The 14,740-nt window shown below is 38.4% G+C and overlaps 1 protein-coding gene across 2 annotated transcripts; it reads right to left on the bottom strand.

The window, feature by feature from the left end:
* Positions 1-461: 461 nt before the first annotated feature.
* Positions 462-9,171, bottom strand: mettl2a (methyltransferase 2A, methylcytidine). 2 transcript variants are annotated; one of them, XM_088906530.1, is made up of 9 exons: positions 8,998-9,171; positions 7,936-8,024; positions 7,052-7,401; positions 6,264-6,313; positions 5,120-5,180; positions 4,874-5,013; positions 4,302-4,408; positions 2,034-2,099; positions 462-1,237 (listed from the first exon to the last, which is right to left on the bottom strand). In XM_088906530.1, exons 1-9 carry the CDS (start codon positions 9,147-9,149, stop codon positions 1,074-1,076), a joined length of 1,179 nt encoding a protein of 392 aa, XP_088762656.1. In that variant the 5' UTR covers positions 9,150-9,171; the 3' UTR covers positions 462-1,073. The 2 variants fall into 2 exon arrangements, with proteins under 2 accessions (XP_088762656.1, XP_088762657.1); XM_088906531.1 differs by having other exon boundaries at positions 7,052-7,398.
* Positions 9,172-14,740: the final 5,569 nt, after the last annotated feature.

Here is a 14,740-nt window from a genome sequence, read left to right as displayed (position 1 = left end):
CATGGGGTTCATTTCATAATCCAGGTTTATGCTATCAGTGGTGGCTAAACTTGTAAAGGAGGTTGCTTGAGCTCCATCACCCAGACATCACACATTTAAGTCTGCATCACATCAGTTGCCAACTCCTATTCCCCAAGCATCAGTGAACAGCTGGATGAGTGGACATTGGAAGTAGTGGGACTCACTGGCAGGTCTCTCTCAGCTCTTCACAATCCCTACAGCCTCCTGGCCGCTTGCAGACTATGGATCCTCTAGGCAGTGCAGGTTCAGGGCTGTGTCTCCACTGATGTTAAAAGGCTAGTGGGTTAAAGTTGAGTGTGCCTACACTTACTATGTATGATCACGGGCTTTGTAGCTGTGGGCTCAGACATGATTAAACATAAAAACTAGTAAGGTACATAACAAAAAATAGTCAGTTTTAAATGTAAAGAAAAGAATCAACAAATAGCATAAAGGAAGTCTGTTTCATATAATTTTTATTCCAAAATAATAATTATTTTAAAAACAACACTAAAATTGTTAATGGTAAACCAATGGCAGCATGGTCACACAATATCAGTAGATTACCTGTGCAGTCACTTGAATTGAGCATGTTATCTCATTTGTAACTTCCAATATTCAAATTCATCATGACAAAAAATCATTGAACCATCTTCTAATCATTTTAAAAAGCAGGTAAAGGTTTATCCCATGCGGAAAAGAAAAGAGACACAACGTTTCACTGAAAAAGTCTCCTTGGCCAAAACATTGTGTCTCTTTTCCTTTTAGAGTGGAATAAACCTTTATGTGTTCCTTTGCATCTTACGTATACTGTCATGGCTACCTACTTGAACATTTTAAAAAGCATCTGTTTTTTTGCAAGAGACAGACAGTTTGTTCCAAGTGATAAATAATTGACTCCATGAACCTCAAAGCAACTTTTTTATACCCTAATTCAGAAACAGCACCTTGTGCCTAAAGCAAAGGCATCAGTGTACAAGAACAGCAACGTTGTGAAAAAATTCCCCATATACTATCCCCATAGTACAGGCCCAGTTCTAATCCAGCTATTCTAGTCAACCTGACGTCACTGCTTAGCCCTGAATGCCATTATTCAATGGCGATGGCTTGGAGTATTTGCACTGGATCCAGACACGGTACATGGTCAGCTGTTTGCCACGGTTGACTTGCAAGCGGCGGTCCACCAGGTTCTGCACTTTCTCCAACCCTGCACTGGTGAAAATAGCATCCAGCTCATCTGGAACATACAAGCACACAGGAGCAACAAGTCAATGGCGCCTTGAAATGAAAAACAACCATCCCGTTTCTAGAACAGCCTGCACATTTGCAATCTAGAACCTCAGTTGAACAGCCCAACAAGCACAATTGTTCTGGAATTCCATTATTTGAATTAATACTCAGGTGACTTCACAGTCCAGCAGACTTTGCAGTATTGAGAGAGAAGACAAAATGTTTAGAACTGAAAAAAACCTGCCTTGACTATTTCGTAATATATAAGGAGCCTTCTCTCTCACTATCTCTACTAGTCTCTTACTAGTTGCCTAGATAAGAAATGCAGTGGACCTGCAGTTAATAAGACTGTTCTGCACTCCTTGTTTGGTAAAAGTCCTTTCTGTACATTAAAAGTTCTTTCTCTGTACATCATGGTGTCGACCTTAGACACTCACATTACCATATGTATATTAGGGTGGCATGGTAACACAGTCGTAAGCATTGCTGCTTTGCTGTGCTCAATTTCAGTTGTGCTATCTGTTGCTTGCCAAAATAGGCTCCGGCTTCAAATGCAACCCTGTATTAGATAAAGCGATGAGAAAATGGATGGATTTATACAGATTGTGGAAAGCTACCCGTTAAGAAATAATTATTTAATTTAAAATTAATACTCATTTATACAAATGTTCTTTTTTCGCTTTGATACATAGATTTGCAAAATTTGTAATTAAAAAGCAACATTACGCATCACTGATATTTATGAGTTATCTCTTGCATGTCTTTCCTCTACTTATTTGTGCCATTAGGAAGACACTCTATACCTTGTGTGAAGAAGTACACTCGAGTTCCATCTCCTCTGACATAGAAGTTATCAGACAAACACCTTCCTAGAATAAAGACAAAACAGCATTTGCACAGCATTAAACATTCTCACAGGTGAAAAACATCATATAAATGGATTTATTTCATGTACCACACCGGGTGCTTTTTATAAGATCTCTTTTCCATGAAGAAACGAATACATTGGCAAAACTAAAAGGCAATTTAAACAAAGCTCAGCATAAAACCGTAGTTCCATTACATCCCACAACCTGACCTACCAGTGTCAGCTCACTTTATAAAGTGAGACTATTAGACTAATATATATAGACTATAGTAGTTCAGGTGGGTAGCTGCGTCAGCATGCGTAGGCTGCAAAGGAACAAGTAATAGGTTTATTCCATGCTGAAAAAAAGAAGAAAGAGAACACAACGTTTCGGCCGTGGAGCCTTCTTCAGGTGTGCCTTCGCCTGAAGAAGGCTCCACGGCCGAAACGTTGTGTTCTCTTTCTTCTTTTTTCAGCATGGAATAAACCTATTACTTGTTACCATATATAGACTATTACATATATAAACTATTTTAGGCTAATCATGCAATTTTAGACATGTGGCTATTGAAAAAGACCACATCTTGTAAAATGGTAGTGATATTAATAATAATTGTAAAGATGGAAGCATTTGGGATTTTTCATCTTAACACTGTAATGCCTTATGGTTAAAACACAGAATTAGACTACAAGTAATGTGCTGTGTACTAAATGTATGGTGCCCATGTCTGATGTTACATAACATTTTATAATCTCCTTGAATAAACAAAAATTGCTAATAATGTTAATTGGATTATTCTAAATAGATTGGGTCACACGTATTTTCACTTACATATGTCTTATTGGTTTAATTAAAATATATTTAAGAAAGGAAGGATTAATTTTTAAAGCAAGGCTTACCCTCCTATGTAATTCATGCAACAAACAAATGTTTGATTACTTAAAATCTTTTTTAGCCACTTATGCATGTCCTGATAAAGGACAGAAATGTTGACAGCAGCTCATAACTTTTTGTGAAAATAGAGTGTGCATCCATCTCATCTTATTTCTCTTCCTTCAAAAGGTGAGGGAAACAAGCCTATACATTTTGGCTTGTGTGAATCAGACTGCATTCTTGAGACATAACCTCAACTGGAAATATGAGAATTTGAGAGGCAGCCCCCCTGCCAGAATTAGAAAACCCTGAGATCAAACATCATTTGCAAGTGTGTGCTTGGGTCACATGATGCACTGGTCAAATCAAGTCAAATTAAAGACAGCCATTTACCACTTTAGCTACCTCAGTATCACACCCCTAAACAAACCTGAGAGAACTAAAGTTAAAAGACAGACGCTCTGTAAAGGATATCTTTGAGGCACCTGCTTATTTTAACAGAGGCATTCTTAAGACCACACCTTCCAATTTGGAATTAGACTGACAAATAGTCAACAACAAAAACACTCAGACTCACATGCAAACATCCAGAAAAAGAGACTCTACACCTGAACCAGCCTTTGCAGGTTTTAGATAACTGGATTCCAGGAGGGTTTAGTGTCTGGTTTGTTTCTACTTGACCTATCAAATAAACACTTACAGGATGTTTCTTTCTTCTCTTTGACAGACAAACACTCAAAACATTCACTTAATTAAAAGTGCTGCTACCTATAAACTGCTTTGGGGTCTGTTTGAAATATTATAATCAAATCAAAATCACGCTGTCTAGGAATTCAGTTTAAAACCTCTGGTGTAGAGGTCCCTAAGAGTAGCTGAACATTAACTCAACATTCCCCAATTCAGGGACCAGAGGGCACAGGTGTAAATGATAAGGAAAAGTGTTTAGAGTAATGGAGAAAATGAATTATTTCTTTGAGGATAGTGCGTGTCTGTAACATGCTGCCAAATATTGTCATTGAAGCTAATTCCAAGGCATCCTTAAAGAAACGGCACGACATAATCCTCAGATCAATAACAGACTTGCAACAAAAGACACACGATGGGTCAAATCACCTCCTCATGTTGGCAAACTCTTTTGTTTTCCATTTACATGCTACGGGTTTTATTAGAGTAATCTCACAGTGACTTAAAACATCTAACAGAGAGCACAATCAGTTCAACACTCAAACAATGCAACTGTTGTATTTTACAAGTAAAGTTTGACTCAATTATGGATTTGTACAAAGGGACTAAGATACTGAAACAAAATCCACTGATGTATATTCTGTAAAAAAGCTGAAAGATAAGTACCTTTCTTGAAGCGTAGTTGAGCCATATCGTATCGCCCATAGTCACGCAACACGATCATTCCTCCTGGCTTTAGAAGTTCACAGAGTCTGGATATGGACTTCTGCATTCTGGGAGAATAGAAAGGGGAAAAACAAACCTGGGTTTTAAACATTCAGACAACCCCCTTCGAAGAGATACAGGCAACAGACAACTATATTGTACAATTTCTGACTACATTATATTACCCAAATACCGTATCTACCTTAATTACGATGGATTTCTTATTTTAACTCACACACATGGTGCACTAGGAAATGTAGTGGGTTTCATTGTTTGTACTGTTTGTAGAGGAACCAACTACACGGAGCCTGCAATGTGAACTGGGACTAAGTTAATCAAACCTCCAAGATCTGCATCATAAAAACATATACTGATCCAAATTACTACAGTCTAAAAAGGTAAAAGTAGAGTGGCATAAAAATGGAAATTTAATAAAACCCAATAAAGCATAACAGCTGACTAGGTCAGATGAGCAGACTTTCAGCATACATGCTCTTTGAGACAGATGGCAAGAATTGCCCAAACCAACTCACTTGTCAGGGTGAACTGCAGACAGAACGAAAATGAGTACAATGATATCCAGACTCTCTTTTGGCATAGGGAACCTGGCAGCCTCATCACACAGGTCATGCACGAAGGCGAGGCAGCGTGTGGGGTTGTACTCCTCATTAGCCTATGGTGAGGAAGCAAGTCCTTGTTGAATTCTTTCAGGAGGGGACATTTTTCTACATTGGAAGTCCAGCCTTTGAAAGTGGGCAGTTTTCTCCAGTGTTTCTCACCTTAACCAGCTCCACAGCAGTAGTGGAAAAATCACAGCAATACACGAACAGCCCAGGGTCACTGCAGAAAAAATGGCAACAAAAAACAGGAAACAAAATGCACTGTGAAAACAAAACACCACCAACGAGCAACCCAATGTGCTGCAGAGAGCAAAAGTAATGAGAAGAAAGGTAAACAAAGTGTGTAAAAGCTTTCATGTAGTTATTATATATTTGGGAATTGAATTAAGTGGAAAAAAATAAATGACTATTAAAACTGTGAGATCTTTCTCTGCTTTGTGAGGGATTGGAATCCATTAAACAAAGGGTGTGAAAGACCCTCTTAAATGGAATATGCTTTACACAAGACTCATAACTGACAGAAAGGGTGGGGTACGGCCACAGGATCAGCACCAATGACATTGTGACAGGTTGTCAGTACTCCTGTTTGTCCTTACTCCTTAGATTCTGATTCTCAAACCAGCAAGTTTAAGGTACAAGTTAAAGCAGATTTGATAACATACAGATAAGCCAATCAATCAATATTTATAAATATCAATATTAATCAACAATGAATTACCAAATTGTTTAAGCCTACTTAAGAAGTTTGCCTCCAAATGTAACTTGCAATCCAAAACATAGATATAATCGATCAGCCAATCTAGCTCAAGTGACTGCTAGCGGCTAAATGATCTACTGTAAGAGTCTCATCCATCTGTTTTTTGAAAGACGCCAGTGTATCAGATTCAACAATATGCCTGAATAGCATGTTACAGACTCTCCCTGGTTAATTACAAATATTATGCTGAGAATAAAAAGTAACTACAAAGTGATGTTTCGTAGTAAATCAATCTTCTTGACACAAATAATGGACAACAGGAAAAACACATCTGACTTTGTATAAAGCTCTGTTACATATTCTCATTTTTTTTAGTATCAGTCCACGACAGAATAATACAAGAATCTTAGCTTTTCCATTGAACAAAAATGACTGTGCTTGCAGTTTGAATACCCTGAAGCCAAGCAAAGATTGTCATAAAAGGACATTAATACAAACATTTTAAGTTTTCTTCACTATTCATCTGTTGCTGCTTTGTCTCAAGGTTTTACATACAGTATATCTGATTAATGCATAGAGTCAAAAAGGAAAAGTGGGCTGACTTACGTGTTTGTCTTTAAAATGGGAAATACTGTATTTCCTACGCCACAGCCGACCTGCACACAAATATCTTGTTACACACAGAACCTCAGCTTCTGCCCATATAATCCTGCAGTATCTGAAGACACCTGTCTGTCTTTCTCCACCCACAGACTCTTTCTGTTTAAGATCGGGTTCAAACATGCCACAAAATCAAATATGAAGCAAGAAGTCATTCCAATACTGACTTGGTCAGTTTTCATATTGTGATGAAGATAAATGGTTTATTTATCAAAATCAACTGTTCTCATCAAGTTTAACATTTTTTTCTTCCTAGGGAAAAATAGTACAGTTTTCCCATAATATCCCGTTATAATAAGTTTTTAAAATAAATCTGGAGGTCTGGAGACAAAGAAAGAAGGGAGATGCATGACCTTTCATCCAATTTAGAATAAACTAACAGTAGAAAGAGATTTCAATGTTAATTTTAATTACTTCTAGAACACAAGAACAAAGTTGACAAATGAAAGGAGGTGATTTGGCCCATTTGGTAGTTTGAACTTAATTGATTCAAGGATCTTATCCAGCCATTTCTTAAATTAAACCAAAGTATCAGCTTAAACCCGATTTATTCCATATTTGCACAAACCTGGAAGTTACAAGCAAAATGCTTTTCTATTTACACTGGAACATAGGAATTTTAAATTGGTTCAAATTAACCTCAGCTGGCACTACTGATAACTAAAACATCATAAAATGTCAAGCTTCAATTTCAGCGGATACGAGTGGATCATAAGAAGAAATAAAATAGTTACCTCCAAAATACGGAAAGTGGCAGATGACCCTGGGAAATCGCTGCTATTCAGGGACATGGCAGCACAATCAGAGGAGCTATGTTCACAGTTAGACTGGCACCTTACAGGATGACAGTGGATAAAGGTCTTTGGTAGGGATCTTCCACCTTGGCACTGTACTTGAGTGCCTGTCAACAGTCCTGAACAGTCCTGTTGTGAGCAGTTTTCTGCTGTGTGGGAACACTGGGCTTGTTTCGGAGCCAGTTCAGGGAATTCTGTAAAGAGCCAGTGGCGGTCCTTGAAGAAGCGGTTCTCGTGGATCTTGTAGAAATCATTCCAGTATTCATTTGCACAGCTTTCATATTCCTCTGCTGACAGAAATTAGTGAAATGAGTGCCCACAATAATGGCTTTGAAGGTCTTCATTTAGACTACAGAGAGGACCATTTACAATGTCAAATTGATAAAGATGTGTGTAACATAGACAAAGTGGTAGAAGTCTATCACTTTTAAATAAGCTGCTATACTGTGCTGAATCTGGCAGTCAGGGGTAAGGGATTTTTTATTCTAAAGCACAATGAAAAAACAACGTATTTTAGCAGATCTAATTGGTGTTATCAACTGTCCTAATTACTGAGGTAACATATCTTTATTATATCACAGTGTCAAATTCCATTCCAGAGGCTTGACAGGCAAGTCTGAATGGAAGCAAATATAAATCAGCACAACAAACTGTTTTCTCATCCATTTGAAGGCTCATATTAACAGCAATGCAGTATACTTGTCAAGAAAACACCAGACCTAAAAGACAGTACCATGCACTAATGAAAACAGGAAATCAAAAATGTATAGCAACAGGGAAATAAAGAGTCTAGGACATCACACCACCACAGACGTCTCACAGACCTTGCTCCTCTGGGGGAAGTGGCTGGCTGTTCTCCAGGACTTTCAGTTTAGCGGTCTCTTCCTGCTGCTCTGTCCACTCCACGTTATCCCTGGGAAAGAGCAGGAAAGACACATTAGCTCTGTGTGCCATGAACAGTCCAAATCTCCTCTGATTTCTCTAACTTTGGTGGCCTTTAAATACTACTTTTGTTTGCTTAACCTTCTACCATGAATAAGGTTAGTTTTCGTAAGTTTCCTTCTAAAGAAATATTTCGACTTGAAATTAACAAGAGTACAAGCGTTACTAGTTAAACCTTAGCTTAAACATAACTTTTTTTCAAAGGGCTTTACATTCAAAACAAATACTAGCTCCGAAAAGCTAAATTTCAAGTAATCCAGTAGTAAAAAGTTCGCAATTCATCATGATACAGTAATATGTTTTTCCCCTATAAAACATCGATAACCTGGCAATCAAGCTTTAATATTTTAAAAGTATACTTATAAATAATGTGCCATAAAGTTTTGTACTCTGAAAAGCAATGTGACTTTGTATTTATCACGAATCACGATAAAGCGCACATTTAACTGGGTATAAAAAATCGTTATATGACTGAATGTTTCATCTAAGTGACACCACAACAAGTAAAGCAGCGAGACTTTCGTCATATCGTCGCTGATCATCCAGCACTTGAACGGTTGTCGGTGAGAAAAGATGTACGTAATAAAACCTAATCAAATTAATAATAAGATAAAAAGTCAGGAAGGGGGGGGCGTGCCGCCAGTCGCTACAGAGCAGCGCCCCCCTTGTACGTCAGGTAAGCGTGGTCGCATTCGACCCTGCTGTATATCGACATGCACTTAAGAATACAAAGATGAAAAGATTCAACATATTACATATCACGTCAAGTTCAGCATATTTTAGAAACGACACTATAGTAAGATGGTAGCAAAAAAGACACCAAACGTTCTTCACGTCCAAAATCGTAACTCCTTTCACAAATTCATACTGCCTCGCACAGGCTGCCAGCTGTCCCTGAAACATTACTGTCGCCTATGTAAAGTACAACCCACTAACACTCGTACCAGGCATTGTGCTGGAAAACTCGACTGGGATCAGTCAGGTACCGTGTTCCGAACTGCGGCCTCTTCCAGTCCCCAGAAAGATTTGTCGGACTCAACCCCGACTTGGAGCCGCCAGAACCAGAACACAATCCAACCTCACCCACAGCCGCCATGATGGTCCGGCTTCCGGAACTAGGAAGCGACGGCAGCGCGGAAAAACGTCACTGGATGAAGGACTTTGCAGTGGCACGCTTTTTAATTTGACCAATAACAACAAAACAAACTCCAGTACAAACAAGAGTATTTTTTATTTATTTATGCATAACAGAATAACAAAAATGACCATACAGACAAGAGTACATATAACAGTTCAAGACAAAAAGATCGTCAGGGGTACATATTACAACATAAATTCAAGTTATTAAAAAAGATTAAACAAATTAAATAAAAATAATGTCCGCACCGCTTTCATATTTTTGCACTTTGAAATAGTCTGCAAATACCCTCTTACATCCAGTCTAAAATGCTCAAAAAAGGGTTCTTCCCAGACCACTTCATTTTATGTATATAATAACATGCCATTATAATAATTAAATTTATTACAAACGATATTTTAATATTGTTTTCGATGGGGACAAACGAGTACATATATCAAAAGACATCGTCAGGGGTACATATTACAATATTCATATTATGAAAACAGATTAAACAAAGCAAACAAAGACAAAGTCCGCACCTGCTTTCATATTTTTACATTTAGAAATAGTCTGCAAAAAGGCCTTTACGTCTATTTTAAACTGTTCAAACGTAGGACTCCATTTCACTTTGTGTATAGAATAACGTGCCAGTATTATAATTAAGTCAATTACAAACTATATTTTTGTATAATTTCCAATGGGATTGAAATTTAACATAACATATATTTCTTTAAAACTAATATCAATATGTTTCTCTTTTTAAGTAAAAGTTTGCAAATCAATCCAAAAGGTTTTTACCATAGGACATAACCAAAATAAATGTTAAATAGTTTCAGGGCTACTTTCACAAAAAACACAGCTATCATCTATATTAACTTTAAATTGCTGCACAACAAGGGTCTCTATTGGGTAAATATGATTAATTATTTAACATGAAACCTCCTTAACCTTATTAGTTATATTATTACATATCATCCTATTTTTCCCCCAATTAAACCATTTTCCAAATAAGGAATTGCAATATACTCTAACTGAGTCCCAGTAGTAAGAAGCAGGGGAAGCAGGAGGCTGCCAGTCGCTCGCCTTGTGCCATCTGGCTCAGCTCCCTCTCAGTGGCAGCACGCTCCACGACCTGCTGTCCATGTTCAGCCACCAGCGGGTTAAAGCCCTGACTGCCAAGATACAGCACTGCCTGCTGGGATGCAAGATACTGGCCAACATTGTCATTAAGAAGGGAGACAGCCTGGGGACTGTGGTCATCCTGGGCACCGGTGAGTGAGAGGGAGGGACACAACAGATGATGAACAAGTACAAAAACATCCAGATATGACCTCAGAAAAGCCATCAAAAGGGCTAAATATCACTATAAAGCAAAACTGGAATCATTCTCCTGATTCCAACTGGAAGCAAAGCTCCTGGCCCCAACGCTATCCCTGGCCGTGTTCTGAAGGCTTGCACAAACCAGCTGGCAGATTTCTTCACGGATATATTCAATCTTTCCCTTACTCAATACACAGACCCCTCTAGCTTTAAGAAAACCACCAATGATTGGATCCCCAGAGTCAGCTGCCGAATGATTACTGCCACGTTGCACTCACATCAGTCATCATGAAATGCTTCGAGCAACTGATCAAAGCACACATTACCTCTTCACTAACACCTTGGACCCACTGCAATTTGCATACCGACAGAACAGACCAACTGGGGACACATTACCTTCTCACCCCCACATAAGAAAGGAATGTATATGACAATGCTGTTTGTTGTTCAACACCATTGTACTCTCAAGGCTCTTCACCAAGCTCCAGGACCTAAGCTCCCCTCTCTGCAATTGGAGCCTGGATTTTCTGACGGGACATCCGCAGGTGGTAAAGGTAGGCACCAATTCATTCTACACCCTGACTCTGAACATCAGGGCCCCCCAAGGCTGTGTGCTCAGCCCTCTACTCTACTCCTTATTCACCCATGATTGTGTGGTCAAAGCAAAACAAACTCCATCATTAAGTTTGCGAATGACACAATGGTCATTGGCTTGATCACGATTGGTGACGAGACTGCATACAGGGGGGAGGTAGCCCTGGCTGCAAGGTGCCAGGACAACAACCTCTCTCTGAACACCAGTAAGACTAAGGAGTTGATCGTGGACTACAGAACACACACCCATTTACATCAGCGGGTCTGCAGTGGAGAGAGTCAGCAGTTTTAGTTTCCTAGGTGTTAACATCAAAGAAGACCTAACCTGGTCCCATCACACAGCCAAGCCAGCACGGAAACGCCTATTCTTTTTTCGCAGACTGAAGAAGTTCAGCACGCCGTCACATATCCTGACCAACTTCTATAGGTGCACCACTGAAAGCATCCTAACTGGCTGTATCACTGCCTGGTATGGGAGCTGCTCTGCCTTAGAGCGCAAAGTACTGCAGGGGGTGGTGAAATCAGCACAGCTCATCCCTGGCTGCGTGCTCATGGACATCTAGGCTATCTATTCTGTTAGATGTCTCAAGAAGGCCAGGTTTATTCTCAAGGACCCCAGGCGCCCAAACCACAATCTGTTTTCATTACTACCGTCTGGAAAATTATACCACAGCATACAAAGACCAACAGATTTCAAAATAGCTTTTTTCCTCAGGCAATAAGACTGCTGAACAGCCAATCACAGCAGCCACCAGCAACTACCCAAACGACCACTGATAGTCACTCCACTTTAAACTGATAAGGTGCACCCACATCTTTCCTGATACTTCACATTCTCAGGATATAAATATCTCCTATTCCTACCATATGTCTTTGCGTTATTTATTGTGTAAATCTTGTCAATTGTAATTTATTGTATTCTTCTCTGTAACCTTAATTCTGTCGAATCTCTCCTTGGCAAGTTTGTAGGAAAAGCATTTCACTGCCGACAACTACTGTTGTATGCTGTATTGTTGTGCATTGGTAAATAAACCTTGATTGATTATGGAGTGTTAACGTGAGGATACACAGGAGCTAGACTGACTAGCTAGACTAGCAGTGGGTCTCAAACTGTGGTCTGTGGTCCGTGCCTTTATAAGTCTTTTTCTCTGTATCTGGTCTTCCTTTACATATTAAAAAAAGTGAATTGATGGCTGTTGGAAAGTGTCTGCTCCATAAGTAATATCCCTGTAAAAGATGTGATTAAATGTCTTGGTTTATCTTGGAATATCTTAAGATTTTCAAAAATCCAAAAAAGAGATGTGATTTTTAAATTCTCTACCATAGTACAATAAAAAACAACTTTATTCATAGTTGTTATTTGTCGAATACAGGCAGAAGGAGGCCTAAATGCTTCAGGTTGTAGAGCATCTAATACTATTTTAAAGATAAAACTGATGCAGAATTATTTACAAAATTAAGCAAAGTATGTGGTATATATTTTCCCTAATTTAATCTTTCAGGAAGTAAAGGGTATAGAGTTTTTACTTGAATTTGGATGCAGTAAAACTTCCCCTGAAACTTAACAGCTTCCATGAAGAAGTTCTCCTCACGTGGTCTCTTATGGATAAACCCCCCCCATAGAGTGACCATTTAGAATGACAGAGCAATACAGTAACTTTTATAAATAAACTCTTGCTTTGAAAACTGGGTTTAAAATAGTATAATCTGGGTGAACAAATTAACTGATGTGGATGATGAAATGTAGAAGTAGGTAGATTTTGTGAATAGATATAATGTTTGTGTTAAATCTGAAAGCAATACATTGTAACCAGTGCTACCCCTAGATGATACTGATGCTATTAGGAAATTGTAACATCAGAAACTATGGAAGAATTTACAACCTTTATTAGACTACAAGGAAAAATATATTGAGTTATCCACACCCACACCTGAAGAAGGCTCCTTTCTTTTTCTTTTCCAGCATGGATTAAACTTTTACTTGTTCCTTTGCTGCCTATGCATGCTGATGCAGCTATCTACTTCATATATTGAGTTATACTTGTACTAATAAATATTTAAGATCCCTCTTGCAATCTCACAATATCTAGTCAGACTATTTTGGAACACCTCTTTTGGGAAACTAATTGACTGGAATAAAACATGACTGTTGTTAAACAAATATTGTATGAATAACAAGGTTAAGGAGGTGTCAGTACAAAATCAAATTGACCCGGTAAAGATACACAGTGTGCATAGATTTAAAAGTAATATAGATGATAAATGTCTTGTTTGAAAGAAGCCAAGAAACTTTACGTTTGTTTTGGTTATGTCCTGTTGTTAAAACACTCTGAATTGATCTGCAAAATTGTGTAAAGGTTTCTAATACTGACATTTCTTTCTGAGAAATAGATGTTTTGTTACTCCTTAATATCCCAGTACCTGTCTGAACTATTATCGCCCTACTCCCCACCTCGCACCCTTAGGTCTTCTAACTCTGGCCTCCTAACTGTCCCCCAAATCCATCTACATTGTATGGGTGACAGGGCCTTCTCCTGTTATGCCCCCAAACTCTGGAACTCTCTGCCCAAGGATATCAGGGAGTCACCTTCCCTAAACTCCTTCAAATCCAGACTCAAAACCTTCTTCTTTAGAAGAGCCTTTATACTTAACTGGTTCTGTTCTTTACCCCTCTGTTTCTACTTTATTTAGTACCACCAAATATCCACTGTCTCTTCTGTATATTGTAATTGTGTTTTATTCTTTTTACTTATTGTTGTTGTCATTCTGTAAAGTGCTTTGAGAAGCCACCTTTAAAGGTGCTATATAAAATAAAGTTTATTATTATTATTATTAATACTGCTGAAACAAATATAAAAATATAATTTATAATTGACTTAATCAGTATACCTGTTCGTTATTATATGCATAAATAACATAAATATAATACATAAAAATAAAATAATTTTACCGTATCTCATAGTAGCAGATTATCTTCTAATCACGAGATTGTATTTCTCGCCTAATTTACTGTATGTGGTCGAGCAATAGCCCAATCGCCATACGATACCTAAATTATCATGAACTGACTTTCAGTTTTAGGCAGTGGAATCGATTCCAGGATTCCACTGCACAATATAACAGCTCATACACTGAAATTATTGCTGCTATCTCCTAATTACGATAGGAGCAATGCGCTACCAAATGGAAGAGACTCACATTTGAAAAATGTAAAATACACATGAGGGCACGTCTCCAAACCATTTCTAAAAGTCACAAAACGAAAAATGTGCGTACCTTATCATTATTTGCCTGTACAATGTACCCCGATGATCTGTATTCTTGTGTGCATTGTATATGATGATTATTATTGCAATATAAAAGTTAAAGAAAAAAACACAATAAGGTCGAATTTACCAACGTCGTGAGCTGACTATATAGTGAACAAGTTCTCCAACGATGTCAGGAGTCCAGTAATAACTCTGTGCCCTGAAATACGGTTTTCCAGGAGCCCGCAACGCTTATCAAACAGAGAGCGGAACCAAAGCATCCTGGGCCGCGGCTCCACACCGACCTCAGCGACGGACCGGCTGTGTGCTGTCGCGCCAGTCATGCGTCAGATCCGTCGCAGCTATGTGACGTATAATAAAGGCGTGAGCGATCAGGCTTTTATC

This window comes from Atractosteus spatula, chromosome 26 (assembly GCF_055471065.1).
Source record: "Atractosteus spatula isolate fAtrSpa1 chromosome 26, fAtrSpa1.hap1, whole genome shotgun sequence".
In the NCBI taxonomy this organism is placed as follows: domain Eukaryota; kingdom Metazoa; phylum Chordata; class Actinopteri; order Semionotiformes; family Lepisosteidae; genus Atractosteus; species Atractosteus spatula.
The sequence above is the reverse complement of the archived record's forward strand: the minus strand, read 5'-3'. Positions and strand labels throughout refer to the sequence as shown.